We start from the raw sequence: 15924 nt of genomic DNA, 5'->3' as shown, positions 1-15924 counted from the left end.
TTTCATAGATCTTGTATCTTCTCTCTAGTGGTCACAACTACTCCACTAGGTGAAAGTACCTYTGAACCCTAGCTTATTTCTTTCAGTAGAACAATGTAATTCTCAGATGGCCTTACAATTTATTTTCATTTCCAGGGCAAGGTGTCATTGCCTCACTCTAGGTGTCTCTATTGATTGCACAGGTACAACTCTACAGAGAGACTTGAAGAGATGAACTTAGACTGAGACCGAGATCTCCCTCACAGATACAGAATAATTGTGTCTAGAACCTGGGGTAGGATATCATCCTAAGCACACAGACTTACTGAATTAGATACTTTGAAAAGGTTTAAGTGCACAGAAATGAGCAAAAGCAGCAGCTGTGTTGTGATATAGTGAAGTCATTTGAGTGAAGTTCACTAAATTGTATTGCCAACATTCAGTGTAACACATCTTGTACCATACCTTTAACTTTGGAATAGCAAGGCTCACAGTGCACAGTTTGTTTATAAATCCAAATGCTGTCTCCTGCTTTTAGGTCTTCCAGAGGTCTCTTACATACTTCACACTTCAACACACACATAAAAAATAGGAGAAAATTAAAATGAAGCATTTCTCTAATACTCATATCCAGCATGCTTTCCTTTAGTAAACAAGTCCCAGACCAGAATAGGAGTTATTAGTGTTGCAATATAAAAACTGAACTCTGAAAGAGTAGTTCTAGTGAACAGGAAGTTTCATCTCACTTTTAGGCATCTGAAAATCAAATAGCAGTGTCTCAACTGGTTGCATAGGTACTCATTGCATTCAGCATCCCTGTCCTTCTCCCAGACATTTCCAAAGGGTACTTTCACTTAGCTTAGGGATTTATCCTAAAATAAGATTAATCACCATTTTGAGATCCATTTTTTTCTTCACTGAGTAAAGGAAGAATGATCACACATAATTATCCAACTCAGAGTAGATCTTAAATAATCCAGACCTTCTTATTTCAAAATATTTTATTACACTTTATCTTAACAGTTAACTATGACTCCTATTCTTGCAGAATCTGGACACTGCTTTTACAMATATCTCAAAAGAGCTAATTTTTGAGATAGAGAAGCATTGCTCATGTTTCACATATGAAAATACAGAAATACACAGAGAGGATGACTTGTCAAGATCACAAGAAAAGCCTACAGTGGATCCTGGAGCATGGTGATTTGTTACAGAAACTAGGATCTGGATATCCAGATAATTTTATTTATCTATTTATTTATTTATTTATTTATTTATTTATTTATTCACTTATTTATGCATTTAAATCAAATAAAAAATAATAAATTTTTATTTCTTTGAGTATTTAATCCACTCATAAGTGAAAATCAGCTTTAGTATTAAGGTGCTGTTAAAACAATCTGCTTGCTTCATTGATTTTATAGTTCTTTGTTTAAATCAGCAAAAGGGTGGCCATGTTTTCCAAGCTTTGATCACAAATATAAGCTAGAATTTTTATACAGAGGAAAAAAAATCTACAATTTGAGTTATTTAGTCCCTGAACTTTTGRCATATACCTTTACAAGGAAATGAAGACATTTTAGTTCTGTCAGCTATGTGCAAATCTCTAATGGATACTGAGTATTTGTAAGGAGCTAAATGAATATTAATGATGAGAAATTACACTACTTAGCTAAATACATAACTGCAAGCATGAACTCCAGACCTACATCAGTTGTTTAATGTTTTCATAAGTTTGTAGTTACATAAAAGTTAAGCTGAATATTGCTGGCCAGACAGGTCCCCAGTTGTGAATATGTAACAAAAAAAGATACAATTAAAAAAAAAAGCAGAAATATTTAGCAGATAATTTAGCCAACACCAATACGTTAATAATCCAAAGTCATTAAAAGCCCATTCTTCTTTATTTGGGTTGATCTGTCTAAAAAGCATGGAAGCAAACCAGACCTTATATTTATGTGCAGTAGTAGTATTGAGGAGGTATTTCATAGTGGCTTCCACTGAAAAAATAGCATTTCTGGTGCCCATAGAGCTGAGAAAGTCCATAGTAAACAAAAAGCACATGCAGCTTCCTACATGTGAAGTGCAACCTCACTTCTGTATTTGCTTCGTGTTACTTTTCAAGCAGTAAGTGTTGTCAAAAACTGCTGTCAGAAGCAGAAGTAAATGCTATGCAGGACTGGGCAGAAATATAAGCTATGCTAATGCAGTGATTTTGCCAGTATTGTTTGTTCGAACAACAATCTCTGTGTGTAGATGCAAGCAGAAATAGGACAAATGAGGCAGAAAGAAAACAAACTCTGAGACTGAACATTGCCAGGCATACTCTGAGAAAAGAGCAAAATTAAGGCTGAGGCTTGAGGTTTGGAATTATAAGCAGAAAAAAAATTCCTTCTGGAAATAGGAAAAAAATTACCTATTTTCTAATAATCAAGACTGTTTTAGGCTTCAATCATGAACTTCTACAAAACTTMAAAAAAACTGAATTAAATTTTACAATATGAAGAAAGTGTAAGTTGATATAACTCACTGTATTAGATTTGACGTGAAGGCTTATAAATGTATAGGACTCTAAGAATTCATTCAGCTGCATCCTTTATCATGCTTATGGTTGATGGGAGGAGAGGCAAGGAAAAGGAGAGTAGAGGGAGAAGGAGAGAATGAGATAAAAAGAAAAAGGAAGGTATTGTGTAGGGAAGAGAGGGMAACAGAGAGATTAGTATTTCCTGCATTAATCCTCTCCTCCAGTTGAAAGTCTTCTTATTCTTACAGGTGGAGAAGGCCTAAGGCCTAAATAATCTCTTATTAKATGTGTACTATAATGCAGATATTATAATCAAATTATATTTCTTGGTAGCAGGTGAAATGTTCTTACCTTGAAGCAAGTCGAATGACAGTAAATTTGCAAGGCATCTAAGATCATTTTGGCATCTATGCCCAAGGGCTTCCTGCAGTATGTACATATATCTTTTCCAATTATACTCCTGTGTATATAATATAATATCAGCTGTCAGAAAAAGAGCTGCCATTGACATCTCAAGCAGAAAATTGATAAGGTTAGCACACTGCATGGGAAAGACATTTGTATACTGTAAAATGGCCATTARTGAAAAAATGACATTTGTGTATTCTCTCCATTCTAGTTGACAGGTGTCATACACATGCTCCTGTGATGAGCAAATTGCTGAGCATAATTGTCAAGTAACAAAAATACCTTAGTAGAAAGAATGGTCTTCTCTGGTGAGCTGCTGAATGTCTGGGACCWTGTATACTAAACAGGGGTAAAGGGGAGGGGAATAATTCTAATGTTTTAATCACAAAAGTAAATTAGTTGTTGAATTCCAACTGCCATGGATTGATCAGTCTGGTTCAAACTGCCATAATTTGATTAGTCTGGTTCACAGAATTCTGTGTGTTGCAGAAGAGCCTGAAAACTTATTTGACTTTCTGCACTGCTGACAGAACTCATACCTTTATGGCAGTTATGGTGAACACATGTGGAGAACAGCCTACCTGGTACTCATGACAATAATTTTAAAAAATGTTTCATCTCTTATTGCCTTCTTAYATGACATCATTCTGTACTTTATCTGGATACAACTGTTGGTGTTATTTTAGCATTGTAAGATCGATGGGTCTTGGTCCTTTCCTCTCAGTGACAAACCAATGTACTAATATTGGATCATACCCAGAGTTCCTTATCCTTATGTTGGAAAGGATTCAAGCTTTTCTAATCTGGTATTTTCAAGTTGCAGGGCTGTCCAAGCATCTAAACTGAAAATAGTGGGCACATTTAACTTCTTTTTCTCCATAAGGTGAGTTATTACTGATTGAGCAAATATCCTACATATATTCAGGAATGTCTTAACTGGTGTGAAAACATAGTTTTCAACAGGACTGTCATGTGAACCAATTCCTCCACGTTTGTACATAAATTTGGTCATTATAAAGACTGTTCTCACAAAGGAAGGAAATTTTGCAGAGAGCCATTTAAATGGCTCATTTTGTAAGATAGAAACCTACCAAATCACAAAGCTAACTGTCACAAAAGGCATTGGGTCTTTTTTCTATAGATATTTTTAAATGTCAGCTGTGATAAGCCTAATATAATATTAGGCTGCTGAACTGTGGTAAAGATTTGATGGCAAGGTCTCACTAAAAGAGAGCTTTGTATGAAAAGCTGTCTCATGRTGGTGATTTCCACTGCTCTCTTTTGTCTGAAGACTTGAATGCTTATGTAAATGTCTGTGTGCTTTGGTACTCTACTATGTCATTAATGTGTACTTACCGATCAGAAGTAGAATAAACAGTTTTGATAGTATTTCCAGTTATATTGTCTTCATATGCACCATATGATGATWTGCTGTGAAGCAGAGAGTGCATGGCTATCACTAAACAGTACCACATTTTTAAAGGTTTTACTACACTGTTGATAATATGCAAAATAAACTAAGACAATATGCTTGTAAAAAAAATCATACTTGGTGATGAGTTCTTTTTCTGTTTTWTTTCACAACCATCAAGAATAATATATTAAATAAAAAGTGTAAATTAGAAATATAATGTCCTTAGACTGTGTTCTATTTTTGAGTGGTTTTTCAGCCTTTAAAAATTAAATCCAGAAGTCTATTGAGCAAAATTTACATGATGGTATCTCAGCCTAATGATACATACCAGAAATAGGTGACAGACTACTTTTTTTCCCCCTCTGCTTCTTTCACTTGTACTCAAAGAGCTGTGAAACAGCMAAAAAAATTACAACATGTCCCTAGATTTAGAGTGAGGGCCTTTAAATTACAGGCTGTTCAGTGTGTGATTTGTGTTCACTACAGTAACTGTATTGTTCCTATTATCAGAGAAGAATATACTGAATTAAACTATCAGGGAAGTTAAATCTTCCATTTTTAACTGTCCCATTTCCAAGTTACTTAACTGTCAGTTTTGTTTCCATGGAAGGGATGAGCATGTATGTGGCAGCTGAAGAAGTAATCTTGCCATGCATGTTTTGAAGATTTCTGAATTGTTTTATTTATCCTATTCTCCAGAAATTCTTAAGGTATATAGTAATTACTGCATGTCTCATATAACTCCTGAATAATGTTCTGCAACGTTAGGAGAAGTCGTTTATAATCATGTGTATTTACCAGACATTGGRTTATTTTCAGGGAAATAGATTGATAACATGTGTGTGTAAGACATTATGAAGCTCAGATACTCTTTTCTACATATCTGTATTTTGTGAAGTACATATGTCTTATTTGATTTCTGTGCAATGACAGAAATGTATTTAAATTGCACYGTTACTGGTAAGCTGAAAGGATAAATGTTTTATTTATGTTTCATAGGGAAAAAAAATAATGTGCTTGTTATTTAATCAGAATGTAGCAAACCTGGGTTTGCTCACCACASAGGAAGTATCTCCTCAAATGAACACCCAGTGCTCCATTTACATTTCAGRTGAGATGAAAGTAAGCTTACTAAGTAGGAATACAAGTTAAAGCTAAGTGATCACCTTTTRAAAGGGTTTCTCTGGCTGTTTTAGCCTTGACTGAGCATGTGCACAACACGTCACAGAGTGAGCAYACTGGTAATGCAATTGACTAAAGTTTCTTGCTGCAGTGAAAAGTGGCATAGGAATATMATTTCTCTGTTCCTGTAAAGTATGAGCCTGTGCTTCTTTTTTGTTGTAAAGCTTACTTTGCCCAAATCATCCATTTAACTCATTGTATTCAACTGTGGAATCTCTGGCAAAGTGAGTGCAGTGCATTGCACACTCAACATAATATGGGTATGAACGTGTTGCATGCCTGAAAGTAACACTATCTTACTGGAAATTGTATAGAAAAAAATACTTTTCTTGAGTGTCGTCGTGTAGAGAACAGCATCCTTTGGATTTTTTAAAGTATTATGGTTGAAATACACAAAAATATATATAACCACACCTTAGGAAAAAACACACAATGAAGTGTATAAAACAAAAAGTGCTGARGCTACAGCAAAAATATTTCCAAAGCATCAGTTTCTAACCTTGTCAACTGGAAGTGCAAGGCAACTCAGAACATTTAAATAAATGCATAGTGTGACAGCTTGACGAGACACCAAGTGAAAACTGAGTCACAGTGTAGTCTGAGAACTGTGCATCTGATCACGTCCCTTCTTTCAGTTCGTATCAGTCACTCCTTTACTTGCTATGGTGTGACTTGTTCACAATGCAAACTACTCAACAGTAAATACTCTGTAGAACCTATTGCATAAAAACCTGAAAGAATTACCTACGAAGACTATTCATTTAATAAATTTTCATTAATTAAATTGGGATTAGAACTTCAGGTAGAGGGTATAAATTCTGTCAAGTGTAAKGTAACATTGCATATTGCAGCACATTCCTTGCCCTGACATTCTTGTATTACTGTTCTCTATTTTAACTTTCAAAGATAACCAGAATGTTACAACTCAGAGCCTGTATGATTTCAGAATTCTGAAAAATGCTAATTAAATTTTCTGTTGAGTATTCATTTTTAGTCTTAATTGAATGCTTTGGTTTTGCTTTTATTCTCAGCCAATTTCTGGGGTTGTCCTTCAAGGTCATGCAGAATTTTCAGAACACAGAAATTTCAGCTGCACTCTAAGCTCCTACAGCAAATGTAAGAATATTAGAGATTAAGGTCCTGTGGCCATTCATATCCACAATAAGGCTCAGGTGTGCATAAGGTTAAGGATCAGGACATTGACCACAGTTTTAGCTGCATCTCGAGAGTTACACAGGGTGCATCTTGTTTGTGCTCCCCACTCTGCACGCTAGAGTTAGGATTGTGACCTTCTGTGCTTGGGATCTGGAAGCAGATTTGGAAAGGGCTGACAGGATTCCAAAGACCAATGGGATCTTTCTAAGCATCCCTGAAATTTCTTGCATAATTTTTTTTCAAGAAATGGCTCTTTAGGCATTACAGTACTCAGTTCATTGTCCACAGTACCTGTTCTTTCTTTCACTGCCACTAGAGTAGTTTATTTCTGGGAGATTATTTGGAGCCTTTGCAGAATTTTCATATGCTTTCTCAATAATCCTAAAATAGAAAAGAAACCACACATCAAGAAAACCACTTTTTAGAAATCATTTGCAGCTACACAGTTTTAATTTACACTCACACTCATGAATGCAGAAAACGTTTTCTTGGACTAGAAAAAGTAGGTAAAAGAAACTTATCTTATTTTTGTTACATTGTTGCTAGTGAAAAATAATGCAGTCACTGACCTATAATTTTAAGTCCTCCAGTTTATGCTGATATATTCAGATATATTCCTATTGGAAACTTCATCTAACTTTAATTGAACTTTAGTTTCCTCAAAGTGCCCACTGGGGTTTTCAACTGTGCAATTATGTCTCAGTTGTGGATAGCATTCTGTATTTTCTTGCCAGTATCTTGTCAGAATAAAATAGTGTTTTATTCTTAGGATTACTATATTTTAGTTCCAGATTTTCTTTCTTTTTCAATACACTRCAGTTGTGTTTTAATTAGAAATGGCCAACTAAACAGGTATGTAGCCTCATTTCAAAGAGCAGGACTATGATTCAAGGAAAAGAATCCTTTTCTCCTGCAGTTTTCCCTGCCACAAACATGAAAAGCAAACCAACATAATAAACTTTGTCATACGATTTATAGGATTTATGGAATAAATGCTAATAATGTTTTTGATGATTTTACAAAGCAGTTCAGACAGACAAAGGCTGCTCTTGTTTAGTTCTGCCAAAGGTTATATCCTGGAACAACGTGATCATTATATGCTTTAACTCTGGATGTGTGGGCTRCAGCTTGATTATTTCAGTGAGCTTGCCAAGGACTCAGACTCCTCTGAACGACCCTCACTCAGCACTTGTGGTGCTTTATATGCAGAGCRGTGCTGCAAGAAGCAGCGCCTCTATTGTGCCCGACTCCTGATGGGGCAGGCCCCTGACAGAACTGAAASAGAAGCTCATTCACTGTAGATGCTCAGTATTTGCTTCCCTGGTCAGACTGTCAAGTGGAACTGCTGGGATAAAAATATTTTCTATAAAAAAATAGGAAAACTGTCTATGTATACAGATAGCTAAGTTCTTCCTCTTCATGTGAGTGTACAAATAAACAGAAAACTCAAAAAGATACCATCAGAACAGTAACTAAAAGCATACTACTAACATCACTTTAATTGACCAAAATGGATTCTTGCTTTTGTAAATAATGAAATCTAGTAGCAGTGAAGCTTTTATACTAGGAATGCAGTTACTTTTATTTGTTTGAAATGCCAGCAGCTGAATTCACAGAACACTTAGACAAGCACAAAAATACTTAGGAGGATCTTGTCACTAGTAATTTTCATTCTCCACAAGAGATTATAGGTTTGAGTCATTGCTTATCCAAATACATGCAACTTGATTGTTATATTTGGTTAATCAGGCACATTTTAGAATAATACAGATATCTTAGTCACATTGGGCAAATTCTGTTTGCTTGTATTAGGAATTCACATTTTCTGGTACTACTAATCAGCTACACCTCTTGATATTTGATCTTTAAAGAGAGCTATGAATTGAGTCTCACCGCAKTTTACTTTGGTCATCAGAAGACTTTACTTCAGTGTGATCACCACGGTCCTCACCTCTGAAAGKGAGAAAAACCTCAGAATTAATAGATGCATTTTATTTAATCTAAACATGTTAAATGGACTCAATTATTTATGTTGAAGGAAAAGAAACAAACTGTATGCATTTCCCAGGTGAGATTCCTGACTACAGTGAGTAGTTATCYGGTCAGGCTTCAATATTTTTCAGTTTCTTTCCAATGTGACTGCAAAAGAATTAAAAATGACTCAAAAATGCCAAGTTCTCTATAGTATTGTAGGATACTGCTGGAATTTAGGGACTTCAAGACCTCTCTGGTCCAATCTTATGCTCAAAGCAGGGGTAGCACTGAAGTCAGACCAGGGTGCTCAAATATTTGTCTAATTAGGTCTTGMAAACCTTCAAGGAGAGAGATGGCACAACCTCTCCAAGCTGCTCTACTGCTGGACAGTCATCCGTATATCCAGTCAGAATATTTCCTGTTTCAACTCATGGCCACTGTGCCACATTGTGCTGCCATTCTACAGGCGGATGTCCTGCCTACACCTTCCAGTCTGGCTGTGGCTCTGTCACTTTAGCTTGATAACAGACTTTAATTCAGTTCAGGCATCAGTATCACAAACTGTGGAAAGGGCTGCCAAAGTGTGTCCCTTGCTTTGTTATATTCAGCCCAAAATTTGTCTTCCAACTGCTGTTATCTAGAGTTATATATGATCTCTAGGTCTATGTGGCCACATTKATACCAGTAACTCATCCATCACTGGCTGCAAAAAAGCTGATTTAATATAATAAGTTTCATATATTAACATATGTATAGAAAATATACTTTTACATTAGTATTGCTATTAAATGCTCTCTAATGAAAAACATTACCCATTGGCAATTGTTTAAGTTTGAAAAAATGTCRTTGTGGTTCTCATTTGAACACAAGCAAAAATCTAATGATTTTTGCTGAACAGAACTTATTAATACTAACATCCAGTCAACCATAAATATTTTATGAGTACATAATGGAAAGATTATGAAAGGCTTGCCTCTTATTTTTTTGATCAGCAGTATTTTTTTCAGTCAAATCTGGAAGCTCTTTTYCTCTGAAAAAAACCCAAATAGAACTGTTAAGATATTCCCCCTAAGTAGGAAGAGATAAAGTGCCATAAAAGAAAGAAATATATTTATGCACACATTAAAGAGAAAAAGAAGTAAGTTTTTGATTAACTATATGTTCAAAATTTGCAAACACCTATGTTATTGAAGAAAATATGTTTATAATTTTCCCTGAGCAAGGTAAAATTCAGYATAATTTATTTATTTGTAAAAATTACTATCCAGTACATCCAAGAAAATAAAAATGCTTTTTTTAAATTGCAACAGTGTCATAGTTGAAGATTGTTATTTGTCAGTGAAGACAGTGAAGAAGAATCATAAACTTTCAAAGAATTCGGAACTAATTTACAAATTCCAAGTAGCTTAATCTATGTCTGCATCATTTATCTACAAAAATAAATTTTTATTTAAACTAAGAAACTTTAGCTCCTCATAAGATAACACATAAATATATGGCCAAATGTCCAAAACTTTGCTTCTGGAATGAAAAGAAATTACCTTAATGTGTCACCATGGTTAACAATTAAAGCACTGACCATGCCTGTATTTATACTGAAAGTGTTAATATCCAAAGACTCATATATTCTCACATAAGGAATCATTTCCTTTGATTTCATAAATACAGTTAAACTAGAGCCTAGGTTTTCTTCTATTTTCTTTATGGTTCAATGAATTTGAGAATTAAATGACTTATGAAAAGTACTGTAACTACTATAAGAAAAACCCCATGATTCTCTTTGGTAKAAGTGGAGAGCAAAACAAAAGGTCAAGTTAGCTCTGTGGAAATCATAATTTGGTCATGTCAGTTTTAAGACTGATATGCTTAAAATTTTGGATACTCCTAAAATTCAGTAGTGCCTCAAAGCCTTGGACTCTATCCTAATAAATTCTCTGTGAGTTWACATTTTTTTAAAAAAAGATACTAAATTTAGAGTTTAGTGCTAAATGCGTATCTATATGCATGTGTATGTGTGCATATATGTAAGWTTGTCTACTGTAACATAGATGATCACAGGTTGGCAACATTTATGTGCTGTTACTGTTCAAAACATGATTTTTGAAAATTTTTCTGTAGAATATCAGTGCTTGGAGCGACAAACATTACAGCTCTCACTAGCACATTATCCTACCAGTTCCTCCCTTTCTCTGTGCTGAAGGGCTGCTTGCAGAACTCCAGAAACTTGGCTTGAAACTCATTGAACTGACACACAATTCAAAAAAGTCAGTTCAAGCTGCTCTCTATGGATCACTTCCCTTGATGATTGCAATGCTTTGCTACACCTTGCTGGGCAATGCTTACCGTCCATGAATTCTACAATATTTTGTTTACTGCTCCTTCTCTAACCATATCAAAATATTTCAGTAATAGTTGAATTGTGCAAGCATATAAGGCATGCAAGGAAGTTTGCCATATATAGTACTTGTTCAGCTGATAGTGCACATGCCAGTGAATTAATCTGTTTTTTAAATTCATCTTTCTGTATGAGGAATGCTACTTATTAATCTAGAAACATTTTACAGATTAGCAACATTACCTTTCCTGACATTCTCTTGGTTGCAAACTACTCACTGCCTTAGAAAAGAAGGGCCTGAGGAACTTTGAAGACTTACTCCTTGTCACTTGTGAAAGAACTTGGATTCACTTTCCTGAGGTTATCGAGGTCTTCATTCCTTTAGAGACAGAACAAAACCCAGATCAAATCACAATTAGTATAGCCAGCTGTCAATTAGTAAAATTAAACACTCACTTAAAAAATCTTATAATTGACACATTCTTTGTGAAAAAAAAAAAAAAATGAATTGATGACCACTTTTTTAGTAAATCAAAGCTATTTATATATACAGCAATATGCCCATCATATGCGCATTAAGCACATACTCTTTCTGGAACAGAAGGACAAAATTATGTTTTGGAAACAACAAATTATACCTAGCACTTATGTCAAAAAGAATAATTCCTGCTGAACATGCATTGTGGTCAACTTCAAGGAGTGCCCGACTTCTAACAGGCTATGATATAACAATAAAATCTTTACCAAGTAGCACAATCAACTAAGTACTCCTGATAGATGTGTGATTCATATCTTATCTAAAAAGTAACTATGGATTAAGTCCTTCTATCTAAATTTTAAAAAAAGTTCTTTTGTATATTTGGTAGGGTATGCAGACCAGTTCCTTCCCAAGTAAACACTCTCTTCACACAAGAAATTTCRTATTTAAACTGAGGGATGCTGAGATCTCATTGTATCCACTGATTCTTGCACTTCCACACAAGAGATAGAATGCAATTTATCATTACTATCTGATGTAAAGAAAAAAAATCTTCCCTGAATTAGATCTTTTTGATTAATTAATTTCCCTTTTTCARTATGCTAATACTAAACATATATTAACGTAACATAACTATTAAAAATAGAAATGTAAATAAAGGYATTTTATACTTTTTGAATGAAACATCTAGCACTATCAACCCAAAACATGGAGCGTTGCTTTGAGTACCTTTATTTGCCTTCAAAATGTTGCACTGCTGTTAAATTTCTATAAAACATTTAATTTCCGTGACAATCATTTTCAAAATGCAAACTCCTCTACTGAAAATTTTCCAGCAACGTTACTTAAAAAGCTATCACCTAGTAACATTAGCTCACTACAAAAAACAATGATAAATATACTCATCAAAAGAAAGCAATGGGAAAAGAATGATGCCTTTGATAATATGACCTCTACTAGGACCCGTTTTATAACCTGCCAGCTAACAATGTTCCATAACTTCCTTTACTGACTTTTCATTCTGACCTGTTCTGTCATGAAACAACATCTCTGTGAAAGATAAAGGTAGCCTTKTCAGGTTTCTTCTTGGTCATGTTTGTCAGATTTAGGGCTCCCTTTGATAAGAATACCAAGATCTCCATTTTTTTTTAGGAATTAAACAGTTCAGTGCAAGGAGAGTCATTTAACTAGAGTTCCGTACCAGTCATTAATAAATKATATACTTTTGGAAGTTCTCTTTATATTATCACAGATTTCATGCTTTTCAGATTATTCCTTCAGAAACTGAAGCCTTGCAGTTATCCAAAAATACCCTTTCCTTTGTGAACGGGATAACAAATTATCCTCAGTACACGAAGGAAGCAGTGATAAAATAATAGTAAGTATGAGCTTAGTTACTTTAACTTACATGTTTGCAACTTTTATTAAAAAAAACAAAACAAAACAACAACAAACCAAAGTCAACTGTGCATTTGTCTGGCTTGAGTAAAATATGGGTTATTATTCTTGTCTCTTGCATCCTCCATTCCTTTCTGTTCTTAGAGGCATTCTGAAGCTTTGAAATTGCAGCTATTTCAATTATTATCTTCATGTGCTGTGCAACCTGCACATATGATCATAATACACCCTCAGCACTGTGTATTCACCCAAAGCATAGAAAGCAGATTTGGGACTCCATTCATTCTGGCTGCAATCACATGATTATAAGCAGTTTACTCAGCACAGTTATCAGTAGCCTTTCTGCTGACATTCCCAGTGCAGAGCAAGGAAAAAGCTGTGACAGTAGCAAAGCTGTGCCCTGCAGGCCACTGTGTCTGGGTGCTCCGATGTCCGATTGTAAAAGGCATTTGGAGAACCAAATCCCAATGTTCTTTTAATGAGATTTAGCTCAGTAATACTGATGCATTTGAAATTCTAACTCATAGTGTAAATATAAAATATACTATTTAGTTGTTTATAACTTTGGATTTTGTATTTTTTAATAAGCTCTGTATTTCTTTTAGGATTAGACACATCAGTTGAAGCAGCCTTCCTATATAATCAGTCCAATATAATGCAGATAAAATGTTTCCACAACAAGGCCCAAATGCAACAACTTTCTGTGTTAATCTTTGCAAGAAATCTTTAAATATCTTAGTATTGTTGTATCAAATAGTACATAATTGAATGAATAATGGTATAAAAATTTATTTTAGAACACTGGGTAGTTGTATCACCTATATATTTGCTCTTGTAGGTAGCAGCTTTCTGTCAAAATGGGAAGAAGAAACTCCTTTGAGATGAGCAGGAAAATTCTTGTCTATAAAACTTGTTYCTTTTACACTTTCACGTGTATTTTAATACTCTTCCCACGTAACTTCAGATTTGCTTTACCTTAAATTGCTCTGTTCACTTTGCACAGAGATTTCAAAAAAAGGAATGAGGAGCTCTCTAAAGTAGTTTAAACTTGACCTACTGCCTGTTTGGAAATATGGGAGAAATGAATTGTTCAATAATTTACAACCTATTCCTTCAGAAATGCATGTACTGGCCTCCATTAATCCTTGGTGCAACTCAAAGGATAGATGAGTTCTGTAAACTTTAAATCATCATGACTTTTCAGCCGGCAGCATTTTTTTACTTCCTCTCATGTTATTTGTTCTTTTCAGTGCTTTGGGTATATCTCGGTGCACTGACTGGCTTGCAAGGAAGATTTTACTTGCTGCCTAGGCAAGGTTGTACACTCCTTGTCATCTATGGCCTCATTCATAGAGCACCAGCTYTGAAGAATCCTAAGAAGTGAACAGAAACAGCTGCAGCTGCAGATTGCAGCATAAAAATACAAATAGACTCGTGTTCAGATACACATTATGGTTCCAATTAAACAAAAGTTCTGTAAAACAGAACCTTGGAAAATATTAATTTATGGTACCGGTAACATTTCTCAAACTTTCAGCTTCATGGAACATCTTGATATGACTGCAGCAAATAATCAGGATGGAAGTCTTGCAAAGTCTTTGCCTTAAGGTAACTGGTTTAGTCATAGGATACACAACTGCAAGCTACTGGCTCGAGTAGGGTTCAGGTTATTGGCAACTAACATTAAAGAGCTGAGATTGATAATAGGAAAAAATGTAAGATAGGAGAAGCTGTAGAACATGATGCATAACTCAATTTATCTGATTGTGCTCAGGGCATACTTTTCTTGACTTTTCAAATCTCTCATTGTTATATATGTTATACATTGTTATTGTATGTTATACATTTATTTTAGCATTAGCACACAGCACTATCAACCAGTGTTGATATTAGGATATAATTCAGCCTCACATTGAAAATTAAAGTAGATCTGCATTACAGAGCCTAAACAGAATTTCAGGTCAAATTAGAGAGTTGTTACTGTGTTAAAAATCAGCAATATAACTTACATATTCTTTTAATACTTCTAAAAGAGATGATAGGCATTAAAGTACAAAAGAAACTACCTATATTCAGACACTAAAAAAGTTCCCTGAATATCAGAGTATCAGATGCAGTGAAAGGCTTCTGTGGAGAAGGATTTCCAGTTGCAAGTATAACTTGCATGTAAAAAAATAAACTATTTTGGTGTCCAAGGCTGGCTGAATTCATACTTCTTAATTTGTCAACAACTTTTAAAAACATAGATGATGATGGCAAACAGCAACATAAAACTTCTRCACAAAGCAATTTAGCAAACTAGGGGGGAAATATCTTTCAAATATGGGAGGTGGCCTGTAATAGATGTTGACATTTTTCATAGGTCATTCCAAAGGATGCCACCTCCAACTACAGTATATTCTAAGACAGCCATTAAATCCCTGTGAACATTCTGTCTAGGGTGAATGTTTTTGAAATGGATGAGAATGTCTCCTCCAGACAGCCTGCCAGGAGGAGAATGTATCGTTTGCTCACAAATTCAGTAGGATGAAATATTTTAATAAAGACTCAGGACACGACTGGAAGTTTTTAGGAGCACCCAACTCAGGATAACTAATAGGTATTTTTGTACTCTACACAAAAAATAGTTGGAATGGCAGTACAGTAGATTTTGTATCACATATTRTACATAAGGATCTCAAGTACTGAAGAAAATGAATTAATTATAAAACAGAAATATTAAGATTTGGATTAAGACTTAGGTATGCTTGTCATTAGTGTTAAAGTATGGAAGACAATTCTATTGATCCATTTACTTTTCTGTTTATAAGTCACAACCTCCTGAAAAAAAAAGCCTATTCTGCCTTTAACAACATCTATGCAGAAAAATGCTCAAAATAGCACTGTGAATCCAAAAGCAAGCCCCACCCTGAAGGACAGAAAAATCCGTGTGCAACTGGGCCACTGTGGGCTTCATGCTATAGACTTTTTAGTCATGAATTTTGCTGCTGCTGTCTTYCGTTTTGCCTCTAGCTGCTTGTGTAAAATAGGATTAGAAACCTGACAACTAATGAAGAGAGTCCAGCAGAATAAAAGAC

General features: G+C 34.8%; 1 protein-coding gene across 4 annotated transcripts in view; it reads right to left on the bottom strand.

The window, feature by feature from the left end:
- Window positions 1–15924, bottom strand: part of SCEL (sciellin) — a 46631-nt gene that overhangs the window by 2211 nt on the left and 28496 nt on the right. For 3 of the 4 annotated variants that reach the window (XM_057366516.1, XM_057366514.1, XM_057366513.1), the window contains 7 exons: window positions 11291–11350; window positions 9610–9666; window positions 8556–8615; window positions 6954–7043; window positions 4268–4342; window positions 2855–2963; window positions 445–547 (listed from right to left, as the gene is read on the bottom strand). In XM_057366516.1, the coding sequence (XP_057222499.1) occupies window positions 445–547; window positions 2855–2963; window positions 4268–4342; window positions 6954–7043; window positions 8556–8615; window positions 9610–9666; window positions 11291–11350 (554 nt within the window). The remainder of the gene's footprint in view (window positions 1–444; window positions 548–2854; window positions 2964–4267; window positions 4343–6953; window positions 7044–8555; window positions 8616–9609; window positions 9667–11290; window positions 11351–15924) is intronic. The other variant, XM_057366515.1, reaches the window with a different exon arrangement.

Source organism: Malurus melanocephalus, unplaced genomic scaffold (assembly GCF_030028575.1).
Source record: "Malurus melanocephalus ecotype Western Australia unplaced genomic scaffold, MMel_1.1 scaffold_66, whole genome shotgun sequence".
In the NCBI taxonomy this organism is placed as follows: domain Eukaryota; kingdom Metazoa; phylum Chordata; class Aves; order Passeriformes; family Maluridae; genus Malurus; species Malurus melanocephalus.
Note: the sequence above shows the minus strand (reverse complement) of the source record. Positions and strands in the feature narration are given on the sequence as shown.